Source organism: Alligator mississippiensis, chromosome 3 (genome assembly GCF_030867095.1).
Source record: "Alligator mississippiensis isolate rAllMis1 chromosome 3, rAllMis1, whole genome shotgun sequence".
Classification (NCBI taxonomy): Eukaryota; Metazoa; Chordata; order Crocodylia; family Alligatoridae; genus Alligator; species Alligator mississippiensis.
In genome coordinates, this window is record NC_081826.1 from 280779266 (window position 1) to 280804671 (window position 25406).

Genomic DNA, 25406 nt, shown 5'->3' on the forward strand with positions numbered 1-25406 from the left:
CACAGGGAACCAATTCAGACACCTGAGCCCACAGACTCTTATGATTTTAAGTCTCTTGTACTCAGCAGCACAACTATGCCTGGCTCCAAGCAATACTGCCAGCATCAGGTACTGTGCTCTTATCTGTGAAGTTAATGGAGCACTGACAAGAAGTTTCACCAGTGCACCCTCCATTCCCCCCCAAAAAGCCCTCCTTTAAAGATGGGCTTCAAATTACTTTTATGCTTGAATTTTAGACTTAGATGTAATTTTGGAAGTGTAAAATGACCACCACAAATAGCTAGCATGTTATCTCCAATACACTACCAGCCCTCCTTAAATCTTACAACAGACGCTTTAGTTACCAAAATGCATTTATTCTCAATAGAATATTTAGAACAGTATTAAATTACTATTGTATTTTAATCCCTGATTAACAAAAGTCCACTTTCCCATATTTATCACATTAAGGTTCATTTACTTGGCTTTATTTGGTCAGACATCAAGCAGTTTCCTGTCACCGTTTGTATATAACTAAAGTATAGCTGTAATGCCAAATTAGAAAAATATTTCATTTTTGGATTTTTGTTGGAACATTGGGCGAATGCCCATTTCAAATCCAATTCAATGCAGTGCAATTATTACATACAGTATGATTTAACCAAGTTTGAAAAAGCGTACTTCTTTTCACACAAGGTACAGGGGAAAAAAAAATCAAACAGTTTAGTTAAAAATCCTCTTCAGCATTTTTACTCCGTGTTCGTTTCAGTTCTACCAGCCTCTCCACAGTATCAGCAACCGTGCGTTCACCGTGCACTTTGTTGTCCCTGGTACGGATGTTCACTGTTCCACTTGCCTTTTCTTTTTCACCAACAACTGAACAAAACCAAACACCACATGTGAGGGGGAACAAGTTTTTTAACAAGCTTTTTAGAGCGCAAAAACACAGAGAAAGACACAGCAGCGCACTGAATAACTGCACTCAACCGATCACGTTGCTTCTGCACTGCTGTTCCTTCTAAAGTTCAAAGAGTCCTTGCTCCCGTTTAAGAAATCCTTTGCCATTTAAAAGCTTTAAAAAGTAGTGTTAAGCTACTTTAAAATGCAGGCTCTGGCTCTGGAAAGAAGTAACATTTACTTTCTTCAGAAGCAGAGAGGCTGGCACTAGGGCTGTGCGAAACGGCAGCATTTCGTTTCGACTTGTGTTTCGATAGAACAGCATTTCGTTTCGAATTTCATTTCGACTCTAAACCACTGTTCTGTTTCATCGAAACAGTTTAGCTGTTTTGACGTTTCGCCCATAGGCTATAATGGGGAAGCTCGAAACAGCCTATAACTGTCATTTCTGGCTTGATTTGGATGAAGCTTGCAGGAATGGTAGCCCCTTCTGACGGCATGAAGTTCGCCAAGTTTCAAGGAGATAGGTGCAGGGATTTCAGGAGAGCTGCACCTTAAGCTGCTGACAAGCAAAACTTGTGACATGGGTGACACTGTGTGTGTTAAGGCACAGCAGGGTGAAAACTAGAGGCATGCTAGCCCCTGATGAGGCCATGAATCCTGCCAGCTCTCAAGGAGATAGGTGCAGGGGGAGCCTGGGTTCTGGGGCCCTGCATCTCTAGCTGCTGACAGGCAAGACTCATGACATGGGTGGGTGACACTGTGTGCGCACTAAGGTGCGCCCTCACTCAACTGACACCAAGTAAGAAAGCAGGGTAGGTCAAACAATGCTGCCTTTTATGCAGTTTTTCCATCCCTCCCCCAGAGCATTGGGATTGGAAGGGACCTCAGGAAAGGATTACAGTCACTGGCCAGCTACACATGTCAATAACAAGAGCACACCTTCCCCCGCCCTTACTTTAGTTTCTGTTTCCCTGCAGACAAGCCCAGCTTGAGCTTTGAAATGTTTTGACGTTCCTCGTTTCATTTCGAGGCCGTTTCAAAGCTCTCTGTTTTGTTTCGGCGTCACTGATTCAAGCTCGAAACGAGTCAAAACAGCACTGAAACGAAACAGCTGGCAAAATTTTGCACAGCCCTAGCTGGTACCACTCTAGAGGACACACAGGCCACTATGCTTGAACTGTTAGATCTGCATGCCCTGCAAGCAATACAAATGAGCTAAATCACTATTAATTGAACACTGAATGAAACAGTTTCACTTGCAAGGGTTCTCCTACATTTGCATCATTAGAGGAGAATACACAAACCAGTTACACCATACAGTTACCATTCCACTGCAGGTTTTTACAGCCATGTAGCAATTAGTCCCAATTTGCGTGGTTAGTAGGCTTTACACAGTACAAGCTCCGGTAACCAGCACCTTACAAGCCGGCACGGTCTGCTAACCAGCATGCCGGCTTTTAAGGTAAAGTGAAACCGGAAGTGCCCACCGTGGCACTGCTGGTTACTCCGAGCGCCAACGGCCCAGGGCAAAGCAGCCTGCACTGCCAAGCCTCCATGGCCCAGGGGCATAACAGGCTGCGTGGAGCCCACCTCCCTGTCCCGCGGGGCCTGCAGGAGGGGTGGCAATGCCACGGGAGGGGTGGCGATGCCCCAGACGCGGTGGGAGAAGTGGCAGCCCAAACAGGCAAGGACGGGCCTGTTCTGGCCACTCAATTAACCAGCATATTTTGTTATCTGGCATCCCCCATTCCCAGGGGATGCCGCATAACAGAGCTTTTACTGTACTGTATTACAGCTTGACAACTAACTCCTGGCTTTGCCCTTTCCTTCCCACTTAAACTACCACATAAACAAAGTATCTAGAGCAGTAGTTCTCAACCTGTTTGGATTTGAGGTACTCCTCACTGGATGGGAGGCACCATTCCATAACTTTTGTGAATGGAGTGGCACCCACTTTCAAAAACGACTTTATAGATTACAGTGTTTATCACCTTACAGAGAGACTGCAGTGGGGGTGAGAGATCAGCCAGGTAGGGACAACTATGCTTACTTGCATGACACCGAGTATTACTGCTCTAGGGGTGCTGAGTGAACAATGAAGATGCTGACCAAAAATTGATTCTCTTTACAGTACTGCTCTGGCCAGGTTCTAATCTTTGCTGTATCACAGTATGTCACATGCATAACTGTTGAACGCAAAAGTGCCATGTCTGAGAGCACAGAACTGGAAATGCTGATTTTGCCACATTAGAATGAAGCATCCCTCCCTCCTGGGATGGGAAAAGCCAAGTTACTGGGGGGGAGGCAGTGGGGCTACAAATCACTTAATACAATTTTTAACTACCATGATCTCTGAAAAACAACATGGATTTCAATCCCAGTTGCTTGCCCTGTTCATTGACAGCCTCAGAACACACACAGTGGCACCTTTCCTGGTGCATTGGAAGGTAAGGCAAACCTTTTTGGCTAACACAACTGCCTAAGCCTGTCTCCAAAGTGAGGGCTGCCCAGTCATGTGCAAAGCTAGAATGAAGTTTGCTGGGACAAAATACCTTAGGAAGGAAGGGATGGTTAATAAGTCTACTCCTGCCTCTGTAGTACCCACTGGTAAGAAGGCTTGCACCAAAATTTCAGTTGGGTACAGGACAGTTGGGCACAGTATACACTACTCCTTACCTAGGATGAAGTTATACTGTGCAAGCTGAGCATTTCTGATCTTCTTGTTCAGCGTGCAGCCAGGATCCACATCAACATCGGACATTAATCCAGCATCATGGAACTGCTGCCTGACCTAAATAATAAAAAGACAGAAATTTAAAATTAAAAGTATAGAGTATTTACAAAGAAACGCTTTGACACTCAGGGGCCAAAAATTAAAGCAGTTCTGCTTGTTTAGCCTGATGCTTTGACATTGGCTTGAGAGGCACTGACATGCATGAGACCGTAAATGTGGGTCCCAACACAGCACAATATGCTGGCCCACACTAAATTAAAGCAAACTAGTTCAGCCAAATGGAACTGGGCACACTTGACACTTTTAGTAATAATGTTGTAGGCAGCGAGGGGAGGGGGACTTTGATCAGAAGCTCCTTTAAATTTTGCTTCTTTATCAAACTATTTTAGTTTAAGCCTCCTGAGTCTGAACGAGAAACTCCTTGCAGTAACAAGATGCAACCTGCTAACAGATATTTTTCTCTTCCTTCCTCCTTCCATCATAGGATCATAATATATTAGGGCTGGAAGGGACACGATGAGGTCATCTATTCCTGCTCCCAACACATACACAGGCATTGCAGTCCACCTTAATAAAGCCAGTTGCAGGATGGGCACTTAGATGTTAAGCTACTTTCTTCAATGGCTCCCAAACTAGCTGCAGAGGCAAACAATTGCCTTTGCTTTCCTAACAGAAACAGTCTTTCTAGAATTGCCACTTGTAGCTTCATCATCCACAATCTACTTTTCAAGTTTCAAGATCCATTTAGGCAGTTTATAATCATCATTAAATGAGGAAGAGAGATGTAGTCTTATTTATCTAAAATGCATGTTGTAAGTAAGTTCCTTGTCAAAACCAATGGCAACTGAGCAACTCAAGTCATGATTCACCTTTTGTGCATATTCATCACATGTTGGTCCCACTGGTACCACCATCACTTGCTGAGGGGACAGCCAGAGAGGCCTTGAGAATAAAAAAGAATTGTGCAGCATTTAGTATTCTTTACTGGTGGGTGGAGGCTAGAATCAGCACTTCGAATCTCACATCCATGTGGTCTGAAGGGCAGACAAGAGCATATACCTCGACCCCCCAGCCTCCAATTACAATTTATCCTCCAAAAAGAACGAATACCCAAAAGGGAGAATGTGGTTTAGGAAAAAAACAACAACTAATTTTTAGCAGAAAAGCAGGAATTTTGTCTTGCCGATTGTTTTGTTTTGGGTGGTAACTAATCCTTTTAAGAAGAAAATGTATGTGAGTTCATGCTCCTGAACCTCGTCTGACAGGTCCTCCTTTATGAGGCAGCATCTTCCCATGGGAAAAAGAGAAAATAGGGTAGAAGAGGAAAGCAGGTAAATTAATAGATAGATGGAGGGGTATGCCTACATTTTCTGTCCTGGTTCTGTTTGCACTGATCTCAGACTTTTTCTGCCTGAGTTCCACATTTTTTTATTCCTCTCCCATGGATAGCTCACTGCCCACTTCCCTAGGTAGCAGAGAATATACATGGTGGTTTTCCGCTCTTGCAACTGAGCTGTATTGCTCCACTAGAGACAAGAAGCTCGGATGGGTGAGTCATTTGCTGCAGCTGCATGCCTGACAGTCTGATGACCAAATACTGTTATTTCAGGAAGAGGTAGGGCGGCTGGGTTCCAAGCTGCTGCCTGCTGGTTAACCCGCAGCAGAAACTTTCAGTAAGCAGCTGGAGTGGATCCAGAGTCATGCAACTCCCCCCAGACTCTACTAACACCCCAACCACCATCTGGAATGCTTACTCCAAGCTGGACAACACTGGTATAAGTAAGATAATTTTCAACTTTACCATTTGCCACCATAGCTTTCAGTCAGAATAGCAATCATTCTTTCCACAGATCCTAAGATGGCCCGGTGAATAATAACTGGCCTTGTCTTGTCATTACCATCATGGCTGGGAATAAGAAAGAATTTTATTATAAATGTACTGTGCATCTCCAAGAGACTGCATACCTAGATTCTGTAATTATGGATACTCATATGTTGTACTTACCTTACAAAGGTCAGATTAAATCTGATTGGGAGTTGGAAATCCAGCTGGATTGTAGCACACTGATGATATCGTCCAATGGCATCTTTAATCTGAATGTCAATCTTAGAAACAGAATAAAAGGATATAGAACATTATCACTATGAGTGAAATCAAATCGCAGTGCAGAAGAACCACCTATGGTTTTATACTCAGATATGCCTCACTTCAGCCCAAAGCAGAACTCAAGCAACTTGCAGGGTTTCATATAAGCCCTTTGATAAAAAGTGAGCAAAGACAACCCACAACTTCAAAAGATTTATGCATGAATGTAGTACACCAACCTGATGCTCTTATCCTACTTTGATTTCCCACCCCCCAAGGACTTTTCATTTGTAGACTCATGCAAACCAAAAATCCATCAGAAATGAGAGCTTATGATAAAAACTAAGACCTCTACCATTTGTAGCCAAAAAAATTCTCAACCTTCTGTATGCAGTATTTAAATTAACCATAACTTCAAAGCCTACATTACACGCTCAGAGACACACCTGCATCAGTAAGATTCCCTCAAGACTGGAGATAATACGCCTTCATATTCCTCAATTTCTTCAATGTAAATGTGGTTATTTGTGGATAATGTTTACAGCTGAAAGTCAAGCATGTAACTAAGTATTTGTGGTATCTAGATCTTAACTAACTCAGGAAATTACCCTTTATTATTCCATGACACTGGCTCTAAAGTGCAGAAGGAAAGATAGTCTTTTTTCTGTTCATTTTATTCAGGAAACTACACTTAATTACATTTTGTTTTAAAATATAAATAAAAATCTTTTATTTTTGTTGGGCTAGTTGATCTAAAATATTTTTGCAAAACCACACATGCTTTTATAATAATTTCTTGTTTGAATAGTTGAACAGCAGTCGGATTCTGAAAACTAGAGTTTTCTAGTTACTCACTAGAAAATTCTTAAATTATTTGGTTAATATTCGCAACTAACATGCATGTGTAGAAATCATAGTCAGTCTGCTAATCAACAGAAAAGTATCTTAAGCTTGCTGGATAGTTAATTCACAAATAATTTAAAACGAATTATGTATTCTCTTGCAAGAAGAGTTAATACAATATTAAAAGATTCCATTTCTCCAGATAACATTTTTAAAATGCAAAACTGATGAGCAATTTCTTATACTAAAAGGACAGTCACCTATTCGACATACAAAATTACAAATCCTAGAGGTGACTTTTTCTTAACTAATATGTCAGTAGAACTTGAATTTATAAAGAACTGAACACTGCAAGAAACTGGAATAAAAACTAGTGCGAAATTACTGATCTTTGAAAAATGTATTTCTAATATTGCTGTAACTAGCAAACATCAGACCTGATAGTGCCACCTGCTGTCCATGTTTTCCAATGAGTTGGATATTTTCTGGAGTACCTCCATTAATTTGGTTTGCATAGTCAAATCATTCCAAGTTGATTTGAGGCAACAGGAAACAGAAGCAAAATTGCAAAAGTGTCCTGTAGCATGGCTTCCTAAGTATAGAGAAGGTCAAAGAACGTTCTTGTGCTCTAGGATTATCCAAACAAAGTATCAGAGGAAAAAATATTTATATTCCTGGTAAAGCAGTGGACTCTTGCCAGATAGCATCTTGAGGCAGCAGCAAAACAGATGATTACATCTGAAACGTTAGCTCTCTAAGGACAATTTGCCAAATCCCTCAGGGATCACGGCCCCGTGAGTGAGACCGTGTACTCTGTGGCACCTCAAAGGCTTTTAAGGCACCACAAAACACACACAGTGCACACAAAAATGTTCTCCACACTGCATATGTGCAGTGTGGAGGCAAAATTGGAGACTGGGAACTGCCAGTATCAAAAACCCAACCAAACAAAAACAAAAAAAAACCCAGAGGGGAAAAAAAAAGCAGGGCGGTGCGTGTGGCTGCAGTGTGCGTCACCCAAAACTGGAGCCTGGCCAGCCAAAGCGATGCTCCAGCTGTCGGCCAGGCTCCGTGCACCCAGACTGCTGCCACTGCAGCCTGGGAGACTCCAGGTAAATCTCTTGGGGCCAGCCCAGATGCTGTGCTTGTGAGGATGTACTCAGGAAGATTTTATTTAATACACTCTTTCCAGCACTGACCAGTGTAGGCTGTTTTAATGAAAACTCCACATAATACACCTATGCTGAGAGTACAAATAAGAGAAACAGAGAGGATCTGTTCTTCCCCCAACTAGATTAGGAAGGTGAGGGGGCAGACCATAAGCACCACCTTAGATCTCTCTCTCTTGTAACTAATATAGTGGCAAATGCTGGTTTGAACAGGAGGGGCCGGTGGTGAGAGGGGAAGCAAGGTGCAGGGCAGGCAGAATCCTACTGCCATGGCACGGACTCATCCAGGTGCTGCAGGCATGCGGGGGGGGGAAGTCCCCTCAGCCTCACTCACTCGCTCCTCTCGCAGGTTCTGGTGGGGGCTGTAAAACCCTTAACGTGGCTGTGAGAGTGTAGCTGTTCCCATACTGCAGAGTGGGGAGGGTGAGCCAGGTTGCAAGAGGAATCCTGAATCCTGTCTGCCCCCACCTCCATTCCAGTGCTATCCCCATATTCACCAGCCCAGGTTTGTGCTCAGTCACTCAGGTGCAGCCATGGGCGCTTGCTGCAGCTGTATCCCAGTCTACCTGGCATGCTGGAAACAAAGGCATGCTGGACAGCTCCACTCAGCTACAGTGATGGTGGTGCCACCAGCTCTGCAGCACTTTTAAGGTTCACATCACCCCAGTTGAGAACCATTGCCATAAAATGAGAGAGAGGGTGGGGGTGTCACATGACAGCTTTTCCATGGTAGCTGCCCATGGGCACACTCTTTTCCATCAGTAAGTGAAAATTACATTATATAAAATCCACAGCAACTTAGTTCTCAGCAAAAGAAGGATAAAGCCTTCTTATCGTTTAGCCTTTCCTTATCGAGGGGGAAGGGCAAGCACCTGGACAGTTCCACACAGCAGCTGACATCCAATAGCACCCTGCAGCCTTTCACCCAGCAAAAAATTGCTTGTATGTCCATGTCCTAAGCAACTGAGAACCTTAAGTTGCATTTTCAAAAGCACCTAGAGTCAATATAGGGCTTAAATCCTATTTACTTCACTGCTGCAATGAACTCTAGCAACCTTCAATTATGGTATCCTATTTTTAAAGGCACCCTAAGCAACTAATATTGTAAGCATCTCAATGTGTACCAATTATACAATCAGGTAAAACAACATATAAAAGTAACCAAATTAGATTTTATTCCTGGTCATGTCTCTATATCTGAAACCACTCGACAAACTTGCTGCACTTCAAGTCTTCCTGAAATAAACAAACCTGCTGCATCTTAAGACTCTTCAGTGATAACAATGACATAATACCTCTTTTATGCATATCATTATTTTTGGAGCATCAGAAAACTTTAGATTTGGGTGCATTAACTCTTAAATTCCAGGATCATTTCCAGCAATAGCCAACCATCTCAGCAAATCCAGTGATAATCAGATATGCTAGAGACATATGTAGTATTATAGTCTCAAAAGAACAGTTGTTGAGAAATTCACTTTAAACTTCTTTCTGACATCATTCAAATGCTAGTTCACTACTGATGCACTGTAACCTACTCACCTTGGGTCCATAAAAAGCTCCATCCCCAGGGTTTAATTCCCATTTCTCACCAAATTCATTGAGACTGTTCTCAAGTTGCTAGAGAAAAAATAAAATGTTTTTAGTGATATGATGCCTTCATTTCACATAGTATACTATCAGACCATGACGCTGCTACAGAGGGAGTTGACAGTCATTCACTATCTAATTGTCCAGAAGGTTCAAGCAGCATTACAGCAGGGGTGGGCAAGATAAGGCCCGCAGGCTGAATCCAGCCCACCAAGGGATTTTATTTGGCCCTGGTTTTGGTTTTAGTCAGAGATACTAAGAGATAGTCATGGATAAGAGAAACAGTTTGACTCAGAGCCACCCAGCCAATTTTGATAACAATCATACTTCAGAAACTTCACCCTCCATTTATTTTTCCTCTTAAAGTAGTTGCTTCTTTTGTCACCATCTTTAAAAAATATATATTTCAGTTCTTGTTGTCTAAAGAAATAATCTGTCACAGTATCCACGAACTATGTGTACTGAAAGCATTATTTGCAATGGCAAAGAGAACTAAAAAGGCAGTGTGAGCTGTATTGCTCAGCCACAGCTGTCACTAGACCTCCCCAAAGGAGGATTTTTTTTTTCCAGATATCCCAGTTTATTTGAGGAGACAGCTGAAGCATAGTACTCACACGAAAAGCCATTAAAGTTACAGATTACCTTTTCAGCTTGATTCCACACTTCAATATCTCCAAGGTACTTTTCAGGACGAGTAGAGAGATTTAGTTTGAAGGAAAATCCGAAGACATCATACACAGCACGCAAGAATTCCAGACAGCTCTTTATCTCTTCTTCAATCTTTATATAAAGACAAATGTGTATTCTGTAGCTGAGACTGAGTTATTTGCATTTTAATATACAAATTTTATTCAAGTATCTCCTGTACCTGCTCCATAGCACAAAATATGTGAGCATCATCCTGCTGGAATCGTCGCACTCTGGTGAGTCCTGTAAGAGCTCCAGATAGCTCATTGCGATGAAGAACGCCAAAGTCAGCCAGCCGCAATGGTAATTCACGCCAGGATCTTGGTCGATGATCAAACATAAGGCTGAAGGAAAAAGATAATAGTATTTGAAACATATCCAGGATTAAACTCCTACAAAAGAATTCCTCATGAGATATCCTTAATGTCTGCTCTGATAAACAAAATGCCACTAATTGTGCAAAACAAGTGTCAGTACAATGTGCAGACTTACTCAGAAGGAAGTTTTCAAGGAAATTTTGGGCCCCTTTTGGGAAATGGATAAAAAGGTTTTTCCTAAGAGCATGCATTGCATTACTACCTGGATGCCTAAACTACATCAGTATTATGCCGGTGACATATACTAAAAACTGGCACTGTGTACATGCACAGGTATTCGGGGCATACAAATTTTGTAGGATTTAATAAAATCTAGCCTTTGAAATCTATAGGATAATGGCATTCATCACTACCTCAGTGAATACAGGCACTGGAAAGAGAACCTGTGATCCTTGGTTAAAAGGTTCTATCAGCCCTGAGAAGGGATACCCGCATTTGTAGTCCAAGTGAGGAGACTAAATAGGAGGAAGGCCAGGCTTTCTGAGGGGCAAATCCTCCTGAACTTGCTTGTGTTTTCTGACCTCAACTAAAAACCAAAACAAAAGTACAATTTCACAAGAAACTTGAAGTTGGCCCAAGATATCAGGTAAGAACATTTCTCTGCATTGGAGACGTGCAAACAGCCAAGAAGTCATGTCTGTAATCTAGTATCTATTGTACACAATAAATAATGGTATTTAAATACAAAATAAAAATTACCAAATATATAGGTTTAGAAAATGTTCTCAAATCAGGATATGAAAGCTAAAAAATTACTCCACATAGTTTGGTAATCATTGATTAAATGGATGCTAAATGAATACCAGTGTCCTGGACAATTCATGGGCTTCAGTGCAAAGATCTCCTTCTCCACTTCAAATGAAAACATGTTTTCACTGTAATGCTGCCAGTGTCCAGAAGTCATCCAGAGTTTGCTGTTGTAAATGTTTGGAGAGACAACCTCCTGGAATCCTCGCTTTTGATATTCGCTCTGAAACAACAGGCCCAATAATCAAAGAATTACGAAGGCACCAGAATAGTGATTCACAACCAGTGTGTCCCAAAGAGGCACCTTGGGATGCCTTAAGATCTTTGAAGGGATGCCATGGGGTGCCACACAATATCAGCACTGTGTGGTATGCAAACATGATTTCACCAGAGAAACCCAGAGAGTTCTGTTATCCTGTGTCAAGACCTGTTGTGGTCTTTCTGAGTTCTTTGCAACAGAATTGCTCTATTATTTTTCTGTAGACAAAAACCAAGTGAAAACAAAGAGCTGACATTTTCTGAGGGGCGCCTAGGGTCTAGAAATGTTAAGAACCACTGTTTGGGAGGTTATGAAGTCCATGACTCAGAAACAAACAGATTAGACCCCTAGTGCCCAACATGGACAAGACAGTAAAACAGCCACGATCCCTTCTCAACCCTATAGCAACCAGAGAATGTGACAACTGGAAACTCAGGTAACTGGAGGAACGTCTAAATATTGCATTGCGGCATAATAAAAGTACACAGTGCTAACAAAATGTCAATGAAGAAACAATGCAATGTTTGTAACTCTTGCTACTATACTCTCTGTAAGTTTCCTGCTTTGCAAGGCTAAATTTATTAGTCCCTTAGGGTGCTTGTACACACAATGGGGGTTTAATTTGGTTTAGGTCTCCCTAAATTGAAATGGTGGGGTTTTAAAACCCCACCATTTCCACTATTTCATTTTAACAAGAATTAAACTGAACTAAACCCCCATGGCATGTACACAAGGGGTGGGTGGGGAGCTGCCAGTGGGATGAGAGGTCCCTGAGCTGCATGGGTATCCAGTGCTTCCTTCTGTGGCTATTGCAGGGGGGGCTGGTGCCCCCAGGCAGCACCCGCCCACTGGCACCCAGCCCGGATGGTCCTGGGTGGTGCTGGAGCCACAGAGGGAGGCACCAGGTCCCCATGCAGCTCAGGCAGGCAGGCAGGCTCCAGCAGATAAAAGAAGAAGATCAGTGTCCTCGCACCTTTTTTTTTTTTTTATAATCTTTTTTCAGTCGAGCCTGCCTGCCTGAACGGGCTGCTGTGGCTGGGTGGGCTGGCGAAGGGAGAAGGTGGCAGGGATGGTGCATGGGGTGCCGGAAGCCTGTAAAGCTCCAAGCATGTCTGCTTCCAGTGCCCCAGTAGCAAACTAAAACATCTCAGAGGTGTTTTACCTTGCTACATTCAAAGTCATTTGAAGCGGAATACGCTGCAGAGCGTGCAAACAGCAATGCCATAAAAGCAGTGCAAAAGGGCTTTTGAGCCACTTTAAAGGCCAATTTTGTGGCGTGTACAAAAACCTCTAAACAATTATGCATGCTATAAAAGTGTGTCAAATTTTTAACAAGCAGGCAACTCATTTGAAAATTTGGATTTAATCTCATTTATATTACTCTTATGTTCTTCCACAGCCTTGTTACTGCTTCATTGTATACAATACAGAAGAAAAGGCTCCAAAAATATTACTTACCCTGATGAATTCAATTAGCGTGTTATAGATGTAAGCTCCCTTTGGCAAGAAAAAACAACTGCCGGGACTGAGCTCATGGAAGAAAAATAGTTCTTGGTCCTGTAGGAAAGCAACATTTGCATATCCTAAGTTTTTATCAACTCCTCCTTCCTCCCAGTATTATAGACAAAGTAACATCCAAGTATTAATTCTTACTGCATGTCACTGAAAAAAAAAATTCAAGACTGTAGCCTGGTTAAAGCTCAATGCAGCACAAATAAATGAGAAACACCTGATCTGCTTTTACTAGTAGGGACTAATCCTTCTGTGGCATTTTACCGCATTTACTGGAATCCAAATTTACGATGATCCCCCAAATAATTAGATTCTACACATGGAAAATTATAACTCTTGAGAGTTGTCTTAAATTTATCACCCCCACCCCAACCACTACAGCAGGGCAAGCAGTGGCAGGGAGGTAGGCAGGGTGGGGGCAGGCGATGGACTAGTCAAGAAGACTGCTCCCTGCTCTCCTCCTGCACACTCCCCTGGCTGCCCTCCCTTCCCCTCCTCCTGACCCCACACTGCCTTTACTGCCTGCTGCTTACCCCTTCTCCACTGCTTCCCTACCACTACCTCCCCACAATCCCAGCCCCGTAGCAGCTGCTGCAGTGGCAGTGGCCCTGGCCCTGGAGCCCAGGGCCAGAACTGCTGCCACAGAGTGGCAGGGGCTGGAGGCAGCATGTGCTCTGTGCTCCTTGCCCTTGGTGTGGAACGGGGTCCCAATTGGAGCGCAAGTTGTGGCACCAGGGTAAGCAGCAGGGGAGGCAGGAGACAGAGGCTGCAGCTCCAGCTCCAGGCTCAGAGTCAGAGTGAACCACAACCCCCCTGCTTGTACTTGAAATCTAAGACAAAGGCCTCCATCCCCACCACCCACACTGAATGTGAGGGAAAACCTCGCCTTGGATTTCAGTAAGTGTGGTAAATGTTGTGCAACACCCTGGACATATAAACAATTAACTGTTTAGTATTTTTTTTTAAAAAGGGGTGTTCTAGCAAGTTACACCATCCAGTGTAATTTTCTCCTTGATGGAAAAAGACAGCTGCAGTCTTCTTAGGACCATAATTATTCATTCTTTTGACTAATGTGAAAATGTACCATTTTATTGAGAACAAGATAAAAGGAATACAGAACAAATGGGAAAAGAAAAGAAAGGCATGTCGGCAGTAAATCAAAAGGAAAATTGGAAAAATGTGGCACATCTTAAGCAATAGAAAGAATGAACAGCAAGAGAGAAGGAAGTGCACATAACAGGACACTTATAAGAATCCATCTAGGAATGAGCTTTTGCAGGGGCTGTAGAGTAGCACATAAATAATCAAGGCAAATTACTGTCCCCTTGCTTTCCATGCAGAGTGCAATGTTCATGCTTTGGATTCAGTAAGTCTGTGCAGTAAGATTATAACAATGGAAAAAAAGAAAAAAAATGGTGATGAAAGAAAGAAAAAAAAAAAATGGTTTATTAATGGTTCACCATTAGTGTTTCTTGATGTTAAATTCTTAAATAGAGGCACTCCCTTCCGTAACCAGACAGAAAACGTGGTAACAATTATACATCTGCCATTCAGTTAAGGATTAGTGTCCAGATAGATTCTGCAAAATGTGTTACTAGCAAAGTTGTCTTACCCGTCCAATCTTTCTATGATCTCTGTTTTTAGCCTCCTCCTGAAACTTTTCCCATTCCTTTAGCATTTTTGCATCAGGAAATGAAATTCCATAAATCCTCTGGAGGGTTTCCATATCAGACTTGCCTTCCCAATACGTAGAGGAATTCTGGAGACAAAAAATGAAATGGTATGGCACAATGACAAAGCAAAAGTTCACAGCACCACTTTTACTCTATACACAAGCCCTGAAACGCTGTTTAAAAAGGCAGCCTATATCTTAAAACTGAATGGGAATAACTGAAGCCAAGTGGAACATGTATAGAGCTTTCATCCTGAATTCTGAGTGACAACAAAAGCTGCAGCAAATCAAGGCAAAAACACAAACCAGAACCGGCACGGAGAGAGATGGCCCAGTCATACTCCTTCTCCTAGCTTTGCTGATAGTAGACAGTGTGTGGTGTGGACTTAGGTCTACACTTATATCACAGTAAATACAGATTGATTTTATCAGCTGGATAGAATGAGGTCAATACCTCAGCTTAAAAACAACACTGACACGAAGTGGCCATACCATCCTAGAAGATCTGGCCCAAGAAGCCCACAAGTAAATATATTTGTTTAAAATTCAAGACTGGATTTCAGCGCTCACCTTATGGATTTTTATAGTCTTTATCTTGCCAGTGTGTCTTACATGAGGGCCTCTGCATAAATCTATCAAGGGACCACATCTAAGAGAATGAAAACAAATAAACAACGCTCATTTAACCTGCATCGTACTAGAACATGATTTCTGTTAGTATGAAATTGTAAGCTGGTTTTACCTGTACACAGTAGTAGTTGGAGTATTGACTTTTTCATTCAAGATCCGACACTTGAATTTATTATACTGGGACGATGGAAAGGGAATAAAAAAAATACATGTCAATTCTTTACTGCTTGATATTATAACACCAGATTTCTCATTTATGCATAGGGCTGTGTTAAGAGATTCTAGTATCCCAATTTAAAATAAACATTCAGTGCTAATCTATGAACAGATTAACTTCTACCCCTCAGCTAGAGAGATCTACACAGAACAAGCTAGGTATTAAGGAGACATCTCCTCGGGGTACTTTTTCTTGTGTTTGTATGTCTGGCCTCTGTTTCAGGAGAGACTTTCAAAAGAGATGCAATGAGCTTTCTGACTAATGGACAAGTTACCCATCAGCTCACCAATCTCTGATCATTTCAGATTTCTTTGTTTCATTGAAACTTTTGGAACTGGACTGAACCAGATTTCTTGTCGACCTGGGAGGTATTAATTAGTTAGGATTTATATCCTTGGAAAAGTAAAAGGAAGGTTTTCTTATTTCCTTTCTTTCCCCACTGTGAAATGCAATCCTGTTTTATGGTCTTCTAGGACAAGACTGTTGTTTTACAAATTATTTAAGCATCTTAACAAAAATATATCTATTATAGTGAAATAACAACTAATACATTTGCTTACATCAATCATTACTACTACTATTTTAAGATAAAGCTATGATATAGTGTACTGGGAATATTATAGGCTTTGGGGTCTTCTGCTTAGCCACACTTCTGCAGCTTGGCTTAGGCCCCTTGAAAATGGCCAACGCTGGCAACAAGGTTGAGACTGTTCTTCTCCAAGATACTGCACATATATGCCAAATCCTGACAGGTTTTGAAAGCACACAACTCCTGTATCTCTTTCTTACATATTTAAGGAATATGTGATGTGGAACAGAGGTTGGCAACCTATGGCCAGCGAGCAAGATGCAGCCCATGACAGTAGGGTCTAGCCCATATTTTAGTACCAGCATGCTGATCCTGTCGCAGGCCAGCCACCAGATCTAAGCCAGATTCTCAATTTTACTAATGATGACTCCTATGGAGGGTTCTGTGTAATCTGCTCTCTTTGTGCAGAGGGCTGCTTTCTCCCCACAACACTACAGCCTCAGTTCACTGAACTAAGCCACTTTAAATTGTCTTTTTTTCAAAAGGAGGCTGCATTGAGAGTGTAGGGAAGAAAAGAGACAAATGTATTTGTGTCATTTCATAATGTAAACAGGAGATAATGAAGTGAGGTATATAGCACACATGCAAGGCACTGTCCGCCTGTCGTGGGGGTATCAACTTGCCACCAGAGAGGCATCTGAGAGAAATGGCTCTCCAGCGAGAGAGGCTCCAGGTGTTGCAGACAAATAAGAACTTCCTGGAGAACTCTGGTGCCAGGGTGAGGAAGGCTGGTGGGAAGTGTCTTAGGCAGGCACTTGTAGGCTACACCGTGTCTTCTGGAGTCTTCCCAAGCTGGGGAAGTATCAGAGACCCCAGTTGCCAGCTCTGGTAGAACCAGCAGGAAGGCTGATGTCTGAAAAAAACTGGCATGTCTCCAAGAAGGGCTAAGTTGCAGCCAGATGACAGGGCAAGAAAGTTTGCTTGTTTTTGTTTTTCCTGTCTCCAAACCTATAGGCAGTTTTAAATGGGCAATTTTTTTTTATCCTACATAATAAATCCTTTTGTTGTTTTGTCCCCTTACTCATTGCCTGTAGAAAGAGTGATTTCTGAGCAAGTGATACTCCAGACTAACCCTGTCCATGGAAAAGGTGACCTAAAATTTCTTCCATAACCCAGGAGTGGCCACCTGGGGCTGACAGATTCCTTCACTCCAGCTGCAAGATGCAGTATAAATGCAGTGAAGCTGAGTTTTGCTATGGTAGGGAGTTATCCTAGGGCAATCTCAGTCTGTTCCTTGGGGCAGTGGGGAGGACCTTGGGGTAGGGAAGGGAGGGGTCCCCTGCTCATGGGTTTGCAACACCCACAGTAGTTTACTAATAGTTTCACATTCAGACCTTAGTGCTTTCCTCCCCATTCTAAAAATTGCTTTAAAGACCTTGCTAAATGCAGCTTTGAACACAAGCAGGGACTGAATATTTCATGGTGGCATTTTATACTTTCAAAGCATCATTCGACACACAATCCCCACAATATCCATGTAGTGTCGTTTTTACTGTAATTTTAGTCCCATAGTTAGAAACTATGGGACAGCAACTTTCCCAAGAGAGCTCCCGTGTGGGAGCCACAAAGTGAAACAGTGGAAGACAGAGTTCACAGCTACTGCACATTCTCTTCATTTAAAAGGCTCTAGAGTGCTATGTGTGTGCTTTAGCTATTAAGTATCCCAAATAAACCCATATTAAAACTTACACTTGTGGAGATAATATTATTAATCTGATGTACATAGCATCTGTGAGGCTCTTCTCCCTAATGCTAGCATATGGGCAGCAAAACGAGGAAGAGCTAAACTGTACAGATGCAGTAAAATTAAAACAGCCTACCTTGAACATTTCAAGTAGAGTTTCCTTTTTAACTTCCAGTCTTTCAAAGGTTTGTTTTTCCTTCATGATTTTCTTGCATAGAGATTCCAAACCAGAGAAATCATTACTAGATACACCCCTAAAACAGAAAAGAAAGAAAGAAAGAAGTAAATCTGTGTTGTTATTGACAGTCTGGGGCCTGGTTCTGGCTCCACACTAAGCCACAGCTTGTGCACTGGAGCCACTGTGAAGGTGGAAGTTATCTGCCCCAACAAAGATTACTTTGTGCAAGGAGCAAAGAAACAGAATCCTGATTAGGACTCAGACTCCCTATTCTGTGACCCCGGTACCGTCCCTACTGTATATAAAACAAAACCACCTACCCTTCCTCAAGGAACATGTCATAATAAAATCCATTTTCAATTGGTGGGCCATAGCACAAACATCCACCATAGATTCGTTCCATAGCTTCACCCATTATGTGAGCACTCGAGTGCCAGTATACCTAAAAGAAAGGGACAAAAAGGGAAACAGCTTGAGCATTTGTGTATAATAAATTTCAAAGTCTCCTGTAAACCATTTAGTGCTTCTTCTGAATTATTTTTTATGGACATCCAAAGTAAATCCAACTGGAGATGGACAACAAATTTGATGATTTGCTCATCGACTTCCCAATACTCCTCCAAAAATCACAAACAAGTCTGAGAAATTGTACTTAACTGTCTTTGCAGCCATTTCAGCCTTTCAGTAGGAAAGAACAAAGAAAATAAAACACTTATTCACAAAATCTAGCCAAACACCAGCCTCATGCAATATATTTCTTTGTAATATATACTTTAATTTTAAAATAGCTGCAGCAATGGAGTGGCAACAAACAGTACCTAAAATGAAAGGTATGCCTGAAACGTAAGGCATCAAATCCTGCATCAGGGCCTGGGGAAGCATCTGTTCACCGAGGCACCCCAGGGGCAGACAAGAAACCACGGACACAAACTGTCAGAAATGGCTTCAGATTGGACATAAAGAAAAAATGTATTTACTATTCAAGTGTCCAGGGTCTGGAACAGATTCCCCCCAGAGGTGGTACAACCACCTACCCTGGAGATCTTCAAAAAAACAACTGGAGGCACACCTTGCTAGGGTCATCTGACCCCAGCAGCCTTTCCTGCCCAAGTGTAGGGGGGCTGGACCCAATGATCTCATGAGGTCTCTTCCAGCCCCTAACATCTATAAATCTATGAATCACTGACTGCCTTTCTTGCACGCAGGCCAGCCTCTTATCTTCTTTACTATTCATTCCATCCAGGAAGAGCACATACCAACTGCAAATGCTTCTTCAGCCTGACAAAGGGTATTTAAACCCAAAATCTTGGTAAGAAGAATTTTTCCAACTATTTGAGTTGGTCTAATAAAAGATATCAGCTTTACCCAAAGAACCTCATCTGCCTATGAATCTATGAATTATTTTACGTGAGTTAACATCAGTAATTGTGCAGGAAAGCGTACAAAATAAAGACCTAAATTGCTTATAAAAGTTTTACACTTGAGTATCTCTGATAGAAGGAGTCTTATTAGTTTCTTTTACCATTTAAAGACAATAAACACTCACACTTTGATATTACACTGTTTTATTGTCCTAGTTTTGTTCAATTAAAAAATAGGACTACAGGACTGTACCATTTTTAAGAGCAAATATCAGGAAATGCACAGTGAAAGTATCTTGTCTACACTATACATATTTATTTTGTGTCTTAAACCTATACTTCATGCAACATGATAGACTTGTTGTGGGAACTGTAAATTTGATTTTTAAAATACGTACATTTACACGAATGAGTAATCACCAAAACAAACACGGTTGCATTTACGCTACATGCAATGCTACAGTTAGTAGTATTACATATATCTGCAGTAGAATCCTTCTTTCTTAAAAATACCTCTTTGTAGTTTTCTACTACACAGCAGATGATTTTCGTACTCTGATCCCTCCAAACACTTCAAAGGGACTAATCCTCACTAGGTGCATCTATACATATGCACTTTACTGCGGAGCTGACTAATTAGCTCCACAGTAAAGTGTCGCTGTCTACGCAAGTGCCGATATTAGGGCACAGTAAATTAATTAACTGTGCCATAAGATAGTACTTTCAGGGGCAATACTATCTTACAGCAAAGTAATTTACTGCATTGCAACACATGTGCGGACAGCAACAAGGAGAGCAGCACTTTGAGCCAGAGTGAAGCGGCCCTGGAGTGACAGAAGGTGGGGAGGGGGCAGGGAGGAAGGGATCAGTCAAACAGCTCCACAGTTTTGGCACTCTCATGCTACAGCCAGCCCCTTCATCGCTCAATACCGCCACCCAGTGCCCAGGGCTGACACCCTGAGCTTGCCATTTGCCCAGGGCATGCTCTGTCCCGGCTCAAAGTCCTGCTGTCCCAGACACACATGTAGATGCTGTGCCGGGGAGCATTGTAATCTGGAGTAAACTGGTCCAGAGTTTCTCATGTCACATTAACTGCATGTGTAGATGCACCCATTGAGGACTAGGCACACTGTCGGTTTGCAATCTAAGCTGTGAAACAGGGAAGGAGAAACACACAATTGTTTTTGTGGAAGATACTTACTGCTTGAGCTTCTTCATCATCAAACTTGAGCAGCTCCAGTGTGCAGTCTTCCTCCAAAGGGCGGTCTAGATCCCAAACTGCTTTGTTCACTTTCGCAATCACAGTGCTGTCAGCTAAGCCTTGACTAAGTAAGGAATTCATAAGTAAGATGTTGGAACCAGATAAAAATTTTCCTACACTATTTCCCTCAGAGCTTCCACCTCTGCGGGTTTATCTATACATCTACAGATTTGGGGAGCTTTTTGCAAAAGAAAGAAACATCTTGCAAGAGACAGACACTGCATGAAGCAAAGAAAATCTTTAAAGCCATTTTTTTTGCTAAGACCCATAGCTGGTAAGATGAAGAGCTGCTTGGTTCAGGAGCCACAGTCTAAGCATCACGGCATTCTGTTTAGATCGGAATAAGGAAGACCTAATCTTTCCTTCTCAGTTTATTTCACCTCCAATACTTCCTAGTCTCTCTGATCTTAACAGTGCCATAATTGAATGCAAGTCCGAGTTTAATTTTATAACAATGTGGAAATAAGGGATGCCAAGGAAACATTTGGCCAAAAGTTTCAAACATTTGTACTGACAGATGAACATGCAAACAGCAGTGTGACCACAGACACAAAGGCAGAGATAAACTTCCAAGTACAATGAATAATCAAGTGACAATAGGCCTGGTGTTTCAGCCTTTTAAAGTCCCCTAACTTTGGGCATCCTGAACAGAATCACTGACAGTTTCCCAGAACTACCCCATCATTCAAAACTCCATCTGGTATACATCAGAGTGAGTGCACTGCTTTTTGATGTAGTTAAAAGTTATGTATTTAGTAGCTCCCATTAAAATTAATGGAAGTGTCCTCGACTAGTTTTCCTATGGCAATACAGACTGCAGTAAATAATGTGATGTATTAACTCCCAAGCTAGCAAACAGTTCAAGTACATATATGATTTTGCCAAGACGACGGATTTTTTTCTTTGTCACAAGCATAAAAACCAAACATGGGAATAACCTTATATATTTGCAGGATCCAGATCATAGAAGCATAGAAGTCGGGTCGGAAGGGACCTTATAGATCTTCAAGTCCGACCCCCTGCCTGGGCAGGAGGAAAACTGGGCTCAAATGACCCTGTCAGGTAGGCATCAAGCCGCTTCTTAAAGACCCCCAGGGTAGGAGCCAGCACCACTTCCCTTGGAAGTTGGTTGGCAGATGGTTGGTTGGCAGTCCAGATGGCAGTTAATACATTCATTTTAGTAAAAGCATCTTCATAAGTCATAGACTTTGACATAAGTCAAAGACTTACATTTCAAAACTAAGCTGCTAGTTAGTTTGAGTGTATTATAAAAGTAAGATTGCTACAAAATGCCTTGAAGAGCATCAAGCTTGCTAACAGAGGAAAAGGATGTAATTTAACCACTGCAAAACATAGCAGTTAATTTACAAGGGCAAAGGTGTTTAAAAGAAAAAAGTACAGGTCTGAAAAATATAGCCATACCTGATTCCACAAGCGATTTGATAAGGGGTGGTCTTCCAGGACTCAGCATCAACCTGCTTGCCATCAGGTAATGTGACTGTAATGGATTTGCTCTCATTTGCAGCTCTCTCTCCAAGAATTGCATCATGCTCAGCTTTAAGTTTATTATACATCTGTAGACGGTCATTGATGAATTCAGGCCAGGGATTTAGCTACATATAAAAGAAATGAAGAGATGCACACAGTAAATTCTTACAGATGCTAACGGAAACTTACTTAAACTTAAGCGAAAAAGATTAACAATATCAAAATCAAGGGGGACCAGGATTCCTAAATTACTTAGCTACTTCTGACATCTTTTTCAGTATCATTTTTCTACTATAAAGTGGACAGGAAAGAGCTGTCTTTCTTTCTCAATTAAAGAAAAGAGGATAAGGGGGACAAACGTCTTCAAGCAATGCAACAACAAACAAAAAAATCACAATGCCAGGCAGTTTAATCTCAAAAAACACAAGCTTGCATTACATTAGCAATACTATGGAGGGGAGGATGCGACTGATGGCTACAGTCCAGCACCCAGGGCAGGCACAGCCCCATCTGGCCACACAGAGGGAGATTAAGCCTGGCCCCGATTAAGCTGCATGGGGCGAAGGGGTGTGCAGAGTGGGAGGGGAAAGGGGGTCTGCGCCCAATCCAGCTGCAGGAAAGGAGGAGGGGGCCTGGCCCAGTCCCAATCTGGCTGTGTCGTGGAAGGGGGCATAGAAATTTAGCAGCAGGAGAGGGTGCCACTATTAATCGCCACTGTTCCCTGGGTGCCAAATCTCCCAACCCATGGGGAGCCCCACGGGCCAGATGCTTCGGCTCCATGGGCCGGAGGTTGAGCGCCCCCACGCTGGACCCGTGGTACTAAAAGCACTCGTGTCATCCAAGTTAGCAAATTTGGTCACAGGAGATCACTCCTAGGACGGCCCTCGACTTCCCGGGGACAGTGGTGGGACAAATGGTAGTGGTGGACACAGATTCACGGGCGTTTAGGGCTGGATGGGGCCCCCCGGCGCTGAGCAGGAAAGACTCGTTGGGCGGCGGCTCCATAAACCCCTCGGATTTGAGGGCAGGTCGTTCACAGCAGAGTCTGGGGGAGCAGCAGTGGAGGGACGGGAAGGGTCTCGGGCACCGGGGGGCTTACCTCCGCGCAGCCCCCGGCCTCCGCCCCTTCCTTGGCTTTCTTCTTGCCCCCGTCGCGCTTCCCCTCGGCCCCAGCACCGACCTGGGGGGACAAACCAGCGCGATGGGCGTCATGTTGCATCCTTGGCTGTGGGAAGGGGTAGGACGAGCCCCTCCCCCCTCCCCAAGCTGGCAGTGGAGGGGGCAGCAGGGGCTGTATTTCCCCACGCAGCACTTACCGTAATGCATGGAAAAGACCCGCGGGGCTAGATCCACCCGGCGGCCCTGCCACCCCCCGCGGGCTCCCCCCACCCGGGGCGGGGGTCGCGCGAGACCCGCCCACCTGCTGCCCGGCTCCGTCCATGGCGCCGCGCCCGACCCGCACACGCCGCACCGGCCCTTCCGCAGCGCCGGCTGACGCAACCTGTTGCCCCGCCCCCGGGCCGGCGCGTCACAAGCCTGGCAGCCAATGGGGGAGCCGGAGGCGTGGCCAGGCAGGGGCGGGGTTCGGCCGCGCGGCGCGATCCCGCCCGGCGCGCGCGTACACACGTTCACACGCACGCGCACACGCACGCGCGCGAGATAGGAGCGCGACCGCCTCGGTGCGCTGTGCCCGGCACCTGGGGCGCCCCAGCCCACGTGGGAGCTGCCCTTTCCCTGCTGAAGCGGGGAAAGCTCCGCGTGTTCACAGCCCGAGGCAAGGCGGGGCTGTCGCGGCTGGCGGGGGAAGGCTGTGCTGTGGTTCAGGCGGTGCCTGCACAGGAGCTTTCTCCTCTGGCACCTTGTCTCCTCTCTGTAGGTGATAGTTTTACGGCTAGAGACATAAATAGCACTTTGTTGGGAACAAGTTGATGTCTCGCATCCTTTTATAGCGGTGGGTCGCAGGCTGTGTCTGCTCTGGTGGTGCCTGGTAGACGGGCGTGGTAACCGAGTGGAAGTGCAGCGTGGCGAGGTGCCGCGGGGAGAGGAGCAGGGCGCAGGCCTGTCGCTGAGCAGGGCAGCCAGTGGGGCGCCAAGTGAAACACCCCTAATGCAGCCCATCAGGGAACCAAAACGCAGGGCTGGTAGGCCAGTCCTGCATGGCACCGGGGATCCTCGCGACTCAGGCTGCTCTCTGCCCCTCTGCAGCGATAATTTGAAGCTCTAGATACTGTTTCAGATAATGCTGTATTGACCCAGATCCAAGCCAGCGCTGAATTTAAGACACCTCCCTGCCCAATAATTAGATTTTATACATGGAAAATTTATATATATTTCCTAATTTCCCTTGTATAGAATATTCTCTCAAAGGGTTAGGTTGTCTTAAATTCATTTCCCCCACAGCCGCAGCAGGCGAAGCAGCGGCAGGGCCCAGATGGTAGGAGAAAGGCATTAGGGGGCAGGAAATAGGGGAGGCAGTGACGGAATAAAGCAGATCGCCCAAAACTTGCTCCTGCTGATCCCCCTCCCCCCAAATTCCCCATATTAAGGGGAGGAGGGGGGACTCATGTTGGATTTATGTAAATATGTTACATTTTATACCAATAAGCAATAGAGCGCATCTGATACTACAACCCTATTCAAATGCTAAAAGTTAGACAAAAGATCTGATACTAGCAAAGTTTAATGATGTCATTTAATCTTTTCACAAGAAAAGGCAGTTAGTAGAACATTGTCAGGTAGGTTAGCTTCAAATTTAGAAATTTTAGATTAATAGAATATTAATATTAAAATATTTTTATTCACTTTAACATTAAAAATGGAGGGAGGCGCTGATTTAAATTTAAATAGTCTCCTTCAACCACAATGGTTTTAATAAGTATTGACTAACTACTGTTTTCATTGTCCACAATGAAACAGCTAAAAATAAATGTGATAAATGGTAAAAAAAAAAAACCCAACAACAACAATCCTTTCAAACATTCAATGAATGTTTTAACAAAGGACTTTTGTTTTAAAATCATTGTTTTACTCTGGGCATCTGCTATAGGCCTCCAAACCAGGAGGAAGAGGTGGATGAGGGCTTTTTTAAACAACTGACTGAAGTTTCCAAATTGCAGGACCTGGTTCTCATGGGGGACTTCAATTATTAGGACATCTGCTGGGAGGAAACACAGCAGTGCACAAACAGTCCAGCAAATTCTTGGAGTGTGTTGGGAATAACTTTTTGACATAGATGCTAGGGAGGCCAACTAGGGGGAAAGCTCATCTCAACTTGCTGCTCACAAACGGAGGAATTTGTTGAGAGCATGAAGATGGAGGGTAACTGGGGTGACAGGGACCACAAAATAATAGAGTTCAAGATCCTAAAGGAAGGAAGGAAGAAGAGCTGCAGAATAAAGACACCAGACTTCAGACAAGCAGACTTCAAGAAACTCAGGGACCTG

General features: G+C 43.5%; 1 protein-coding gene across 2 annotated transcripts; it reads right to left on the minus strand.

Annotated features, from left to right (window-relative positions):
- Positions 1-335: 335 nt before the first annotated feature.
- Positions 336-23455, minus strand: TARS1 (threonyl-tRNA synthetase 1). 2 transcript variants are annotated; one of them, XM_014593983.3, is made up of 19 exons: positions 23384-23455; positions 23063-23143; positions 21898-22088; positions 20416-20539; positions 18174-18295; positions 17812-17929; positions 15298-15362; positions 15126-15204; positions 14496-14642; positions 12830-12928; positions 11169-11335; positions 10170-10332; positions 9944-10081; positions 9254-9331; positions 5619-5719; positions 5415-5519; positions 4483-4555; positions 3556-3670; positions 336-855 (listed from the first exon to the last, which is right to left on the minus strand). In XM_014593983.3, the coding sequence occupies exons 1-19, from the start codon at positions 23402-23404 to the stop codon at positions 707-709; spliced, it is 2136 nt and encodes a 711-aa protein (XP_014449469.1). In that variant the 5' UTR covers positions 23405-23455; the 3' UTR covers positions 336-706. The 2 variants fall into 2 exon arrangements, with proteins under 2 accessions (XP_014449469.1, XP_019351479.1); XM_019495934.1 differs by lacking the exon at positions 23063-23143 and having other exon boundaries at positions 23384-23419.
- Between the last annotated feature and the right edge of the window lie 1951 nt (positions 23456-25406).